Source organism: Acartia tonsa, chromosome 4 (genome assembly GCF_053477335.1).
Source record: "Acartia tonsa isolate MP-2025a chromosome 4, ASM5347733v1, whole genome shotgun sequence".
NCBI classification, from domain to species: Eukaryota; Metazoa; Arthropoda; class Copepoda; order Calanoida; family Acartiidae; genus Acartia; species Acartia tonsa.
This window is the reverse complement of record NC_137263.1, coordinates 48,697,435-48,711,577: the sequence shown is the minus strand read 5'-3', so window position 1 is coordinate 48,711,577 and position 14,143 is coordinate 48,697,435. Positions and strand designations below refer to the sequence as shown.

The window sequence follows — 14,143 nt, the reverse complement described above, 5'->3', positions numbered from 1 at the left end:
CAGAACTCTTAATTTTATTCATATTATTCCCCCTCCCACATATTCTTTTAGTTTTTTTTTCACCAAAGAAGGGAGAAAAATGGGGAAAAAATCAGTTCTCTAAATTTTTACACTTTTTCCACACCCAACAACATATTTTATTAACCCCCCCACCCCTCCCTTAACAAGGTCAACAATGCTTGCAGAATATACACCCCTGCAGTACGGTTAGGAACTTTTAGCCATAATGTAAAATAGTTTTACCTAATCTATGTCCGAGGATGCCCTCATGATATCTGAATTGGTGGTGAAGTTCTCCAGAATTCAGATTATAAACATTCAGCTGACTAGACATAGTCCAACCTAAATATAAATAAAATATCAGAATTAAATTAAAATTAAATAAAATCATGTTATTAACCCTTCTATAATTTTGTTTAATATTTGTAGATTTTTAAAGTGATTTTGGTGGATTTTTCACGAAAACAATTTTGCCCCACCCACTAAGCGATTAGTGGGGCAATTTTTTTTAAGAATCCACCTCAAAACTAATATTTTAGAAGGAAAGTCCCAAAATGAAATGAGTTTGGTTTTGTTGAAAAACTTTTCTTACAAAAAAATCAGGTTGATATCTTTAAATAAAAGGCTCAGAACTCATATTTTTAGTGTTTTGGGGAGTCTTTTGCTCCACAAGTCCCTAGAAGGAAAGTCCCAAAATAGTATGTGTAATGGTTACTTAGTTCAGTTATATTAAAAAAGTTTTCTTTAAAAAATCAGGTTGATATCTTTGAAAATAAGATGAGAACTAATATTTTTATTTTGGGGGGGGGGGATCTTTAGCTCCACTAGCCTCTAGAAGGAAAGTCCCAAAATGAAATGTAGTTGTGGGTTGTATTGAAATTGAAATGAAACAATGCACATTGAAACCTTCTACTTCAAAGCAAACAAACATGAAATTTTACAAACATAAAACTAATTTTTGTCACCTTGAGTAAATCAAAGCATTTGATTAAAATTTCGTGTTTTTTTAACATTTCTAGGTATGATTAACTTTAAAAAAAAAATTTTGCTCTATTGTTCTATTCAATAAGGAATACACATATTTAGAGCATATTATCGTTCTTAGAACACACACCTTTACGGAATTCACCAGAAACCTTCCCCCCTCTTTCTTAAATTGACAAGTAAATCATTCTTAACCTTACATTTTCGTTTTGAAGATTTGGGGAAAGATAAATCTATTTTTTTTGTCATTTTCTGGTATTCCCAGTTGTTATGATGTACAGTATTAAGAATTCAGTTTGATTGTTTGTAATTAAAAAAAAACACAAGATCTTGGCAACTACTAAAACCTATTGACTTTTTGCGTTACAATAAAATTGTATTTGTCTCATGATGATTATAGCAGTTGTTCATACCATCCCCCCCCCCCCCTTCAACCCCGAGTTCGAATCCCTTAGACGAAAGATTTTATATTCACCTGCAAACAAGGGGGCACTCTGGTGTATATCAAGAATAATAAGATTCTGCCCAGTTTCAAATGTTGAAATGCTGGATTGTCGGCGAACATCCCATACCTGCAATTATTCAAATTTATAAGGATGAAAGGGGTTTGTAATGCTATGCCTTTCTCTTGAAAGACCTTGTTAATCAAAGAGCAACTGCGCTACCGTTATAAAACTGTGTTCGCCTCTTTTGCAAAAAAATCTGATATAAAATGCAACATTACCTTTACTTTTCCATCTGTGCAGCCAGAAACTAGTCTTCCATTGCTTTGACTCCTACATGCCACTATAGGCTTCCCATGTTCTCTGTACATCATCACTCGAGAGCGCGCTGCGGGGCTACGCGGGTCAAACAGACGTATGGATCCATCATAGTATGACGCCGCCAGCAAGCCTGACTCGTCATTTACAGTCAGGCTGGTGACAATGCTGTCCGTGGAAGAGGGCAGATCAACAAGTTTCACCTCTGTGGCACAGTCCCACAGTCGGACGTACTTAGTATCACCAGCGCCGGCCAGCAGCTGTTCTGTTTGATGCCAGGCTAGGCAGAGACCACAACTAAATCTGTTGCCGGCAACTGCTTGCGGCACAAGTTCAGGTAGAAGGTTCCAAGCAGTCACAAGCTGTTGGTCACGCTGCCAGCTTTTGTAAACCCTAACCACACCATCATCAGAGCCACTCACCAGCAGACCATCTTCATGGCCGTTGATAAATTCTAACGCAGTTATCTGGGAAATTTTCGGGTTTCTGTTGTGGAAAGAAACTGGTCGGTTGAAAGGCTGTGTAAAATCGTGCACTGAGATTGTATCACGGCCTGCCACAATGACTTCGTGATCAAAAGGATGCATGGCAATAACAGAAGGTATTTGAGTACTCTTGGCCACCCCTATGTGCTCGTCAAACTTTGCACTGCCATCAAGTAGGGCACGTCTGTGTTCCTCAGATGACCGTAGAAGATTGTTATTTCTTGAGTACAGCCACTCTCGCTTCCAATAACTCTCCGACTCCAAATCACTTTGCTCATTCAGGGTCATAAGTTGAGTGGAAAAGTATCTAGACGACCACTCGATAAATTGTGTAGATATGGCATTGCTTTCTCCCTCTTCAATCAGCATTCCCTCCTCGTTAATGTCTGGTATAAGAGATCTCTGCATCCATAAACCATTATTTCGACTGTTCTCTGATGCCTCTAGGTGGACAGGCAGTGTTGTGTTCATGTTAGTAGGAGGTGATTCACCTATCAAGAAAGTGGGACGGACCGGACTGTTTGGCGCCGATCGGCTTCGCAAATCAGCATGACTGCCAGTTCGATGGATATCTGCTGCTCGGTCCTTTTCGACCATTTTACGCCAAACAACGTCTAGTAATGCCCTTGCAAGTAGTGCGACTGAAGGATCTGGATCCTTTTCAAGTAAGAGAAGGCCACCCCAGACCTTTAAGAAAAATGGTTTAAATTTACTTGTGCTTGAGAAGTTGGCCAGCGAGGCCAGTGCACTGTAGCTGGAGGTTAGGCTTGGAGTGATGCACTTCCTGGATTTCCTAGTCATAGTGCCGCTACCACCCATGCTATTGTCCGACACAGCAACTGGAATTTCTGAATAGCTTGTGCTGTTGGCTATCATACTAGTACTGTTGCTGCCCCCACCAGTCACACCATCCTGTAGACCCCGCGAACCTTTGCGCTGATGATGGTAAGGCATTTCTGACTTTCGTCTCATCTTATCCTCACTGATTGCACGCATCATGTGACTGGGTTTAGGAGACACGGGACGGCCGCTGGCACCGCCAGCAACAGTCTGGTTCTGGCGCATTTTCTCTTCGTCTTCTTCCATGAGTGCTTTGCAAAGGTTGATAAATGTTGGAAGGAATGTGGATACTATCCACTGTAGCGCAACAATAAGCTCGCGTCTCACAAGGGGAGATCCGTCTTCCAGGGTCATTTGCAAGAGTTTTAACCCAACCGTCTAAAAATAAAACACCCAATGAAAAATATTAACCAAGTTGGATCTTATAGTTCATTAAAATATACATACAAGGATTAAATTTTTAAAAATTTTAAAGACAAAATATAAAATATTTACCTATGTAAAAACAATCTTGGGATATATTAAACCAACTCTTATTTTACCTGATCTAAAGAATTCGCATGGTCTGTCCGTTTCCCGCACGAGTTTAAAAATGTTCCAAGTGCATAGACGGCGGCGGATCGCACTTCAGGCACGGGATCCGACAGGAGGTTAAACAACTGTTCTGGTGCGTTGTCTCTGGCCCCACGCCAGCGTGCGTCTTCATGCTTGTCCCAGATCCTGCCCAGACAGATGGCTAGCCACTGACGCAACACAGGATCGTTATCATCAAGCTCGTTTAGGCACAGTGTTATCAAGTTACCAGCCAGCGCCTGGTATGGAATAAGGGAATAAGTTGTAGATTAATTTATTTAGAAGTCAATAAATCTAGCCATCTATCTACAATTAAGGAAGTATTATTTTAACAAAAAAGAACTTTTTAGCCTCTACCTACTGAAAAAATCTTTTATTATTTTTTGTTGTTGAAAGAGCCTAAAATAAAGTCAAATTTTGTCTTTCAATTTGATTTTTTTTTTTGGTAATAAAAATAAAACACCATAGGGCTAATTTATAAACAAACTAGCGGCTACGCCCCTAGAGGCTTCTAGTGGCATTTAAATGTTTTTTTTTTATTTTAGATATCTAATTTGAGAAATAATTTGTCTATGTTATCAGCTCTTAAATTCTTTCTTCTACGCAGCGCGACTACGCTAGCGAGACTACGCTAGCGACACTATGCGGCGAAAATATTAAAATTTTTTTCGATTTTATTGTGGTTTCTCTTGGGAGGGTGGTGGTACCCTCCCCCAAAATAGTTAAAAATCTTCCCGGGACATATGAGAATCTACCCTGTTAAGGAGAACCCAATCGGTTCAGCGGTTAGCGAGAACCTTCTGTACAGACACACAGACAAACAAACATCCTGTTACTTTAGTATAAAGATTGACAAAAAAATGTAATGTTGCCAAGCTTATTATTTACCTCATCCTGTCCAGGTTTATAGCCATGTACAATGCTGGAAAGAACAAATACGCTCCAGGTTTTATGATCCGGTAGCATGGCGGCATCCTGCAGGACTGCCAAGAAGTATCTGTGAGATTGATCCTTCACAAGGTCCTATATAAAATATTAGATTACCTACCATTGGACCTGGAAATTTAAAATATTTTTATGAACAAATAAGATGTGTTCATTATTCTTTACTCCATGGTTAATACACAAAATAGAAATATTAAAACTGACAATAGTTATTTATCGCATATTACTGTAGACAGCTTTCCGCGGATATTAAAATGAAAAATTATAAGAATCGGTCTAACAAAACGATATTCATCTTTATATTTCAGATTTTTATCTATATATCCATGAAAAATTGTCGGTAATACGATGCTATACATGATTTTTCAGTGTTGCTAAGTACCGGTTCTAATCCAGCGGATATTAATCGGTTTCGAAGCCAAGCACAAAGTTTATTTACCTGTTGACAAGAACCATCAACAGCCAAAATTTTAGCCCACAAAAAGACTAATAAGGGCCGTAACTCTCTAAAAGAAAACAAAATTAATTGGTATATAATATTTTAAAAACAAAAGCCACATTTGTTAAAAAATTGTTGCCTATTGTTCTTTGTAACTTTGTAACAGAGTAACTTTGTAACACAGCTGTGGTAGGGGTAGTTGCACGAAATGCATTCAAACTTTAATTTAGTGAACTGGATATTTTTTCCTGTCAATAGTTTAAACTATATTCATAGGGCATATATTAGAAAGAATTTCAATTTTCTACCATGTAGTTTAAAAATATAAATTTGTGATATATACAATTTATAAAGCTGGCTTATGTTCACAAAAACAGTATGTCGACTAATTTAGGGATGTCTAATTGTTTAGGTATTATTCATTGTAATACAAAATCAAATCCCTTTTGTATAAATAAATTAAACATTTGTGTAGTTATTTACAATCAGATAATTCCATAATTATAGCAAGGCATTGCTTTAAATGTAATAAATCAAATGTGAGAAAAAGATAAGTCTACCCACCTCGCATTGGCCTGTAATAATTTGAGAACATAAGGATAGATTCCAACTGATAAGACTAGATTGACGGCCCAGGGCCCAAGGTCAAGAAATCTGCCAAGTAAATCCAGGGCCCGTAATCTGTGAGCTTGGGATAGAAGTACCTAAACAAAAGATGTTGGAAATTAAATGGTTTCTAAATTGTTATCTAATTGCATAAATTCAGAGGGAAAGGGGCAATGGGCTGTTTAATACACTAGTCCCCAAAGTTTTATAATATTGGTTTCTTATTCGTTGGCTAAACAACTTTGCGGACTTTTGTGAATTTTGATTGGTTGATTCATTAAGTTTAGTGTTCAAATGTTTCAACAACTAATTTTAATCACAGAAGGGGTAATTTTGTGTCTCATCATTGCCAATGTACATAAATTTATCGGCCATTGTCTTATCCCTTAAGATACCTGGCATAATTTACCTGAAGTACGATAGGCAATTGTTCAGGAGGTGACCGCTCCTCTGACCCCTGAGACAGCCAGACCTCGAAGGCGGTCAGCTGCTCTTCAAAAAAGGTGCTCGGTGCGTACACCTTAGTGCCCTCCATGATGCCTTTGAGCTGGGAAAGACACATGTCCACCGCCATATCCCATGCGTCCCACATGGGGTGCTGGTGAGTGTTGGGCAGGGGTGGCTGAGATACGGGGGTGCAATCACAAGAACGTAGGATTCGTTCGGCTAACAAGAAGTTTCTGAAATAACACAAATTATCAAAAAAATCGAGATTTTAAAATCAAATAGCCGTAATTCAAAATTTGGCATCACATGGGTATTTTTATGCTCTAACAAAATACCCTCTTGGAAGCCTGACTTAAAACAACTTTTAAAATGCACCTTTTAGTTAAAAAACACATTTTGCAGTATGGCTTCGAAACCGATTAATATCCGCTGGATTAGAACCAGTTATCAGCCATACTGAAAAATAATGTATAGCATCTTATTACAGACAATTTTCCAATAATATTCTAGGGACTAAAAAAAATGGTTTTAATCTTATGATTTTTCATTTTAATATCCGCAGAAAGCTGTCTATGATACGATACGATAAATAACTTATTAACTATTCTACCTGAAAAGACTGGCAACCAGAAGATCTTGTCTGAACAGTTTCTGGAAAGTTTCTCTGGGGAGTGTGTTCCAGGCAATGGTGTCCGTTATTGCAGTAAATATCCAGTTTAGCTCGCCAAGCATGGTCCGCCTGTCTCCAAACTGACCAGGTATCTTTTCCAGGTCATCCAGGCTTACCTGGTTACAGAAAGTAAATGGTAAAACAGGTTTTTTTTTAATTCTGCACGATATCCACGGCTAAAGGAAAGTGGTGGGGTGGGGGGGGATAAAAAGTGTGAAAGGTTGAAAAAATGAAGAGTATTGAAAATAGTTTTTCCAATTTTTTCCCATATTGGGAAAAAACTGGAGGTGGACTGAAAAAATATTTTTGCTGCTGGGGAATATTGAGCTTAATAACACCCCTGTTAAAATTGTAATTCAATACTTTATTAGTTTCATGCGCTTGGTAAAGCATTTTCAAAGAAAACACCTTTTTCGATATAATATCTATTATACCCCCAATTGTCAACTAATCAACGAATATTGCATTTTGTAATTACTAGGTAGTAGATTCGCCCCTTACATCCATGGGCTCTATATTCGAAGGGATACTAAATGGCAAAAATATCTTAAACCACCTCTGGAACGTAAAAGAATTTTCATAGTAAAGGAGAACCATATCGGTTCTGCAATTAAGAGAGATCCTTCGCTACAAACAAAATCAAACTTAGTCTTTTAGTCTTTAAATAGTAGGAAACCTTAGTAAGTGTTTAAAAAAAATCTTACTTGGGCTCCAAGGTGACTTTTAGTATTGCTCATAACAAACCATCTATAATTCAAACCTTGTAATTTTTAAATAAAGTTTTAACATTAATTCAATTCTTCTACTGTCAGCTTTATTCTCTGGATGAGATTACCAATAAAAAAATTAAAAATTCTTGAGATATTAAAATTGTTGCAAGGTTTGCCTGAGTGCAATTCTAATAGGTGTAGTAAGGCAGGTTGTGAAGAGATCAGCTGGAAGTTCTGGAGACATAGGTAATAATTCTGTGGGACCACAGGCAGCCAACTGAATGCAATTCCTGAAATGGATGTAATATAACATTGGAGGAAGTTTTAAGTTTTAAAATATGTTAGTTAACTAGACTTGGTTAAAAAATAACTACTAGCAGCTGCTCCATTAGCATAGTATCTAGGGATTATGTATTCAAATGGGAAAGAAGGTACAGAAAATAGTCTAAAACCATCTCAAGGCTTAAATCTATAAATATCAAATAATATAGTCTAAGACCATCCAGGAACCTATGTGAAGTTTACATAAAAAGGAGAACTCAATCAGTTCAGTTGTTATTGAAAACTTACGCTAAAACTTACGCTTTAGACAAAAAAAACTTTCTACAAAATCGGAATATTCTCGTACCATACAAATGTGTACCTATTGATTTACCTTGAAAAGCGAATTGTATCTAAGAGCAGCTTTTATTAGGGAATAATTGTAAAGGTCATAAATTCAATTATAAATTAATAAACTTTTTTATGTTTTATCTCAAATGTAAACTTACTTAAGCGCAGTTGGATTAGGTATATCAGCGGGGTTACCCCCATTTGCTTTAATATTTCTTAGTTGTTCTGCATATTCTCTTTCGTGTTGGTCTGCAAAAGTTTTGAAGCTCTCCACAATGATGCCAGCGTTGTTGCAATCATACACATATATGCTCGGTGTTCGCATCCATGTCTACAATGTATTATGGTTTAGTTTATTGTTTTTATACTCTTAAGAACCCAAGTAGGGTCATAGTAAGAGGTCTGAATAACTTGGCCAAAGTCTGAATATGACTATAAGGTTACATAGTTGAGTGTTAAATTGAATAAGCTTAGATTAAAGTCATTATAAAATCAAGAAGGTATATAAAAAATAATTTTTGTAAAGATTTTTTAAATACATAAAAGAATAAATATGACTTTATATCAAGAGGTTGAATTTTAAAAAGGTGGTAAAAATTTAATTAACTCTGTTAACCTTAAAAATAATAAAAATAACTCTAAAATTTAGCAAAGGCACTTTGCGCCTAGCCACTGAAAGTTTCAAAGATATATAAGGGCGTAAAAAGTAAATCATCTTTACCTGAAGCTCATAAATAGAAAGTGGTATGTATTGAGTGAATGATCTGTTGAAAACCCAGATTTCTCCTCTCGTTGTTGGTTTGGGAACCTAAACAATTATCAAATTTAGATTTAACTTAAAAATACTTTATATTCGTTAATAAAAATTATGTAGTTAAAGACACATAATTTCAAATATTTTCAACAATCTAAAACATATACTTACCCCATGTCCATTGTAATGGAAGAGCACCCTTTCATCCCTGGCCGACCGTCTGAGACCCGTTGTCAACCGTTTAACTTCATCGTAAGTTGGGTCAAGGCTCAGCCTGTACCTGGCCCGAGGCTGCCAGCGCTCATACTGGCGCTGCAACTGGTTACCAATGGCCTCGACTGCCTTTTGTGGAGTATATGACATGGGATCCAGCCAACATTCTTTCCTGGCGCAAGGCTGGGTTTTTGTTACGTCAGGTGGATCCACGCCAACGTTTAGGCAAATGACTAGAGCTACAGAAACAGTTTTCATGCGTTCTCGCATTCGCCAGGTTTGCATCTCGAGGTCTTCACCAACAATATCCTCATAAAATTTGATTTTAATTATAAATTGAATTAACCTATTAATGTTTTTTTTTCTCTGTACAAAGTAAATGAAAATTATAAATCTATTATAAAAAATAAAAATAGTAAGAAAAACTGTTTTTACCTCAAGATGCCGTGGCGAGTTGAAGGCCATTGGAATATCCCAGAATTTGACCTCGTTATCAACCTCATCATCAAGTTCTTGGCCAACCTCAGCCCCTTCCTCCAAGTCAAGTCTGGATAACTTATCCTCTATGGCCCGCACAGGACCAAGGCTGCTTAGCCAGCCCCGTCTAAGATAAATATATTTCATATAATTGTTTTATGTCCTTCAATGTAATGATAACCAGTTATTGTTTATATTCTTTGGGTCATTTCGCTTATCCCCTTAGAGCATAATATCAGCTAGCCTTGAATCAATACTAAATCTCCCTCAAAATCTGGAAATTGATCCACCAGTTTTAAGAATTTTTAGCGGACATAAAAACTGACAAGCGGAACTTAAAGTTACACAGGATATCTAGGTAGGTATGTATTTAGAAATCCAGATTATATTTTTTTGTAATAATTTTCTTTCTTCTTTAATACCTGATATGAGTTTCATGATACGTTAAACTGTTTGGGCTACTTTCACGTGATCTCCGAGTTTCTAAAGTGAAAACATAGGTAAAAGCTGCTACTTTATAGAAAGAAAATAGATTTGCACTATATGCTTTTTATAGCAAAGAGTCCTTTCATTGTGTCCAATCTCTTATTATGAAAATCTTGATCATTTTAATTTGGAGATAATTAATCTTAAAAATGCCTTAAATAAAAAAGGGCGAGTCTTATTATTTAACGAAAATGGTACAACTGCGCTCAAATAAAATGTCATATCTGAGAGTCTATAACAAGTTGTAAACGATCTCTGTACAAATGTTTAAGGAATCAATAACCTTATATATTATTACTTGTATGTTGCACCAGATTTTCATGTACTTTGATAGTGATGCTAGCAGCTTGCTAAAATAACAATAAACCCATCCACCCCTTTACCCCATTGGTTCCCCTGCCACTGACTAAACGGACTGACCAACAAGTGGGGTCCTCTGGTAGTATATCCAATTATTTCCTATATCCATTGTTTTGGAGTATTTCAGTGGTGGGGGGGTAGACAACTCAAAAATTTTGGACTATGAGATATTTGTGATTTTTATGCACCTATATCTATATAAGTACATTTAATTACAAACTAAACAATAAAACTTTACCTCTTGAAAACATTTTGATAATTGTCGCAGAAGAAATGATTTATATTACCATTTTTGAATCACTCATTCTACTTCTGTAAATATTGATAATTGCATTATCAAAACTTAAGATCAACATAAAACCAAAATTTTTGAACTTTATGATGAAAAACAATTTGACAACACGTAATTACACACTTTCCGATATCAAAAAGTAACTTTATTAAATTTTCTTTTAGAAAATTATTTCAAAAACTTCATTTTCACTTTGAAATGAGGTGAATTTTATTAAAAATGAATGATATATGAGCAATTACATATGCGTAGCATCAAGTATATTTGTACTTTAGACAGGGTCGCCAAGTTTTATTATAAAAATTTCTATTATTTTCAATAAATTGATTATATACAATTACTAAATAAATATGAAATATTGATTTTAAAATAATATAAATGCCTTGAATTTCGTTAATGTTAGCTTTTAGGTATCTTTTGTGTATAAAAAGAAGTTTTCTGCAATGAAAATAAGTTGTTATCCCTGTCTAGCAGACATTAATTATCATGGTTATCAACTCAAAATTAGTTTAGAACGCAAAATAATTCTTATAGTCATAGAGGCAAAATAAATCATAATTAAAAAACAACTATATAAAATCTAACTTTATAATAGAGTAACGGGGTATTTCTTCGCTTAGCCGATATGATTCTTCTTTACAGGATAGCTTCTCATAATCCTGGGACCACCATCCAAAGAGAAATCGCCCCCAACAAAAAAATCTGGTTATTAAATTAGAAAATCGAGGATCCTCGGGGCATAGCAGCTAGTTTTATAAAAAATAATACTCTTTCAACCTTAATTTATTGGTTCAAAAAGATCTTTCAGCCTTAATTTAATGGTTCAAAAAGATCATTTTATACGTTTATAATAATAAAACAGATCTTAATGAACAGGGACAGATTATCGTAGTTGGCATCTCTGATCTCAATGCCGCGTCAAATTGCTTATGTCCGGAATAATTATTTGGTATAAAAACAAGCTTCACTATCACAACAAACTTAATTTGATGAATTTATTAGGTTATTAAACGTTAAATATGCTTAAGAATCTATTGTTTTAAAGTAAAAATAATTTAGATTTCTTTTTTATTTCATATATAAGTTTGAATATATACATGAGAGGCATATTTTGTATATATATAATTATATAAATACTAGTTGCTATGCTTTAATTATAAATATAAAGCTTCTCCAAATAGTCCAACCAATTTGGACAAGTATTTTCTGAGATCTTTAGCTTTACACAAATTAAACAAACCTTACTACTTTGAATTATAGAATGTACGTACGTATAGGTATATTTTAAAAAAACAATTTGCTGTTAAACTTTTAAAATGAATTAATCCCTTTTAAACTTTTATTAAATATTAATAAGCTTCGATCAAACTTTTAATGGGTTAAGACATGAATTTACAAGGTTATTGTTTTTTGACAAAATAACGATTGATTGCAGGTAGCTGCCAAAACGACTGGTTTCACAGTCTAAGTCAGCACTTAATAGAACCGTTGTAGGAAGATCTAAGATAATTCAGAAATAGTTAAATACTATATATAAACACTAGCGGCTTCGCCCCTAGCCTCTAGGGGCTTTGCCCCAAGAGGTTTGATCAACCTAATTTTTAGTATTTTAGATTGAAAAAGAAAAAGTAAAAAAAATTTTTTTGGGGGGGGTTATTTTTCATTTTTGGGGGGGTTGGGGGTGTCCCACCCCCCAGGAAAATAGCTTAAAACCATCACAGGACCAGTACGTATATTCCCTGAAGAGTAGAGCCCAATCGGTTCAGTGGTTACTGAGATCTTAAGCTTCAGACGGACAGACAGACGGACAGACAGACAGACATCGTTCTACTTTGTATTATAGATATAGATATAATGACCAGTACGTACATGGGCCCACCAAACTAAATAATCTCAATAATAAAAAAATTTGCGGATATTTTAGTTTTGTAAATCATTATTACCCGACCACATAAGGCATTGTATTGGTTCTATTGAAGGGCTGATAGAAATTGTGCTCGATCTCGTCCGCGTTTCTCAGCAAGATGCCTAAATTTTTTTTGATAAAGAATAACCTTGTAGTTTGCAGGGATAAGGGATGGGAAACGTAAGAAAATATTATTCCAGGCCTATTTTCCAACTAGGCCTAAAAAACTAGTTTCGGGATGACGCAGTAGTTAGATTTGAAAACTATGAACAATGATGAAATAGCTATTATATGAATGCAAAGAAAAAAAGTATAGAATAGAATTCAGGTAGTTGATTTCACCAATCATAAAATATAATAAAAACTTTCCAAAGAACCAATATGTTAGTGGCTTTAAGTAGAATCCCGTTATTACTTCGCCAACCCCCCCCCTCCCCCATTTAAAAAAAAGTTTTTTTTGAGATGGTTAAATCTGATTTATTTTCAAACATTTTTAATTTGTATTTAGAAATGAACACCGCTTTAGCCCCCCAGCTTTAATAAATAAATTAAGTAGATTTGAATAAGTACATGGGTAACATTCTATCAACTAATTGTTCCATAGCATACATATAAATTAAGAATTTAAAAAAAAAATTAATTTTACGTTAAATATTAACAAAAAAGTTCAATTAAGTGTGCATTGATTTTTACCAAAATTAATGAAAATTTTTTTTTAACAAAACACAGTACACTTTTATTTACATATTGAACTAGTTTTGTATTTGTAATCATTTAGGTGGGTTATCAATTCCACATGAAATGTAACTTTTAAATTGTCTAAAGACAATGAGTTTTTCACATTGTTCTAAAGTATAAAATGTTGAATCCTACTCAGTCTTCAAAAAACGATCTCTCAATTTATGTTTTGCTATATGGACATTTATTAATGTGTAGATTTAATAATAAGTTGATGTGATTGAACGTCATATATATTGTTGTCCTTCTGATAGCAGAAACTTTCCATTGTTGTCTTTCTAATAGCAGAAATTTATGTTTGCTTGAATTAATTTAGCCAATAATGAACTGGGGGACGCGTTTGTTATTAATAATTGGTTAATGCTAAAAGCAAGTTTCAGGTTATTGGATATTGGCCTACAGCCAATGAGGAACTGGCGAAAATGAGTTGATTTTATAGGCAAAAAAGAAAAGTTGCCCCATCACTTTTAAAAGGAGGCTGAGACCTAATTTTCGGCCAGGTTTCCCATCCCTTATCCCTGGTAGTTTGGCCTTGATTGGTTGCTTTAAAAAAAATATCTAATTTAGAAGAACAAATTTTAAGGCATAATTTGTTGAAAATCCCTTAAATATTATTTTACTTAAATCTGCCCAAATGTTAGTAGGATAAACTAGACAGTACTTTAATTTAATTAAAAACTATAGGGGTATATTAAAATTGAAGTGGATGTACATATTTTTGTAATTATGTATGTTAACTTATATCTAATCATTGATTGAATGAAAGAATAAAATAATTTGAATGTTCCCTTTCAGCGTTATGTTTATTATTGCACTTTAATTAATTTGAAACTATTTTCAGAAAT

At 34.7% G+C, this 14,143-nt stretch overlaps 1 protein-coding gene across 15 annotated transcripts in view; it reads right to left on the bottom strand.

Moving 5' to 3' along the window:
* Positions 1-10,874, bottom strand: part of raptor (regulatory associated protein of MTOR complex 1) — a 30,040-nt gene extending 19,166 nt beyond the window's left edge. For all 15 annotated transcript variants that reach the window (XM_080158652.1, XM_080158654.1, XM_080158655.1 and 12 more), the window contains exons 1-17: positions 10,601-10,874; positions 9,939-9,999; positions 9,475-9,643; positions 8,998-9,348; positions 8,794-8,880; positions 8,231-8,403; positions 7,637-7,750; positions 7,455-7,497; positions 6,691-6,866; positions 6,043-6,313; positions 5,592-5,731; positions 5,028-5,094; positions 4,532-4,666; positions 3,613-3,882; positions 1,709-3,448; positions 1,460-1,556; positions 244-342 (exon numbers count right to left, since the gene is read on the bottom strand). In XM_080158652.1, the coding sequence (XP_080014778.1) occupies positions 244-342; positions 1,460-1,556; positions 1,709-3,448; positions 3,613-3,882; positions 4,532-4,666; positions 5,028-5,094; positions 5,592-5,731; positions 6,043-6,313; positions 6,691-6,866; positions 7,455-7,497; positions 7,637-7,750; positions 8,231-8,403; positions 8,794-8,880; positions 8,998-9,348; positions 9,475-9,643; positions 9,939-9,999; positions 10,601-10,613 (4,006 nt within the window). In that variant the 5' untranslated portion in view covers positions 10,614-10,874. The remainder of the gene's footprint in view (positions 1-243; positions 343-1,459; positions 1,557-1,708; positions 3,449-3,612; positions 3,883-4,531; positions 4,667-5,027; positions 5,095-5,591; positions 5,732-6,042; positions 6,314-6,690; positions 6,867-7,454; positions 7,498-7,636; positions 7,751-8,230; positions 8,404-8,793; positions 8,881-8,997; positions 9,349-9,474; positions 9,644-9,938; positions 10,000-10,600) is intronic.
* Positions 10,875-14,143: the final 3,269 nt, after the last annotated feature.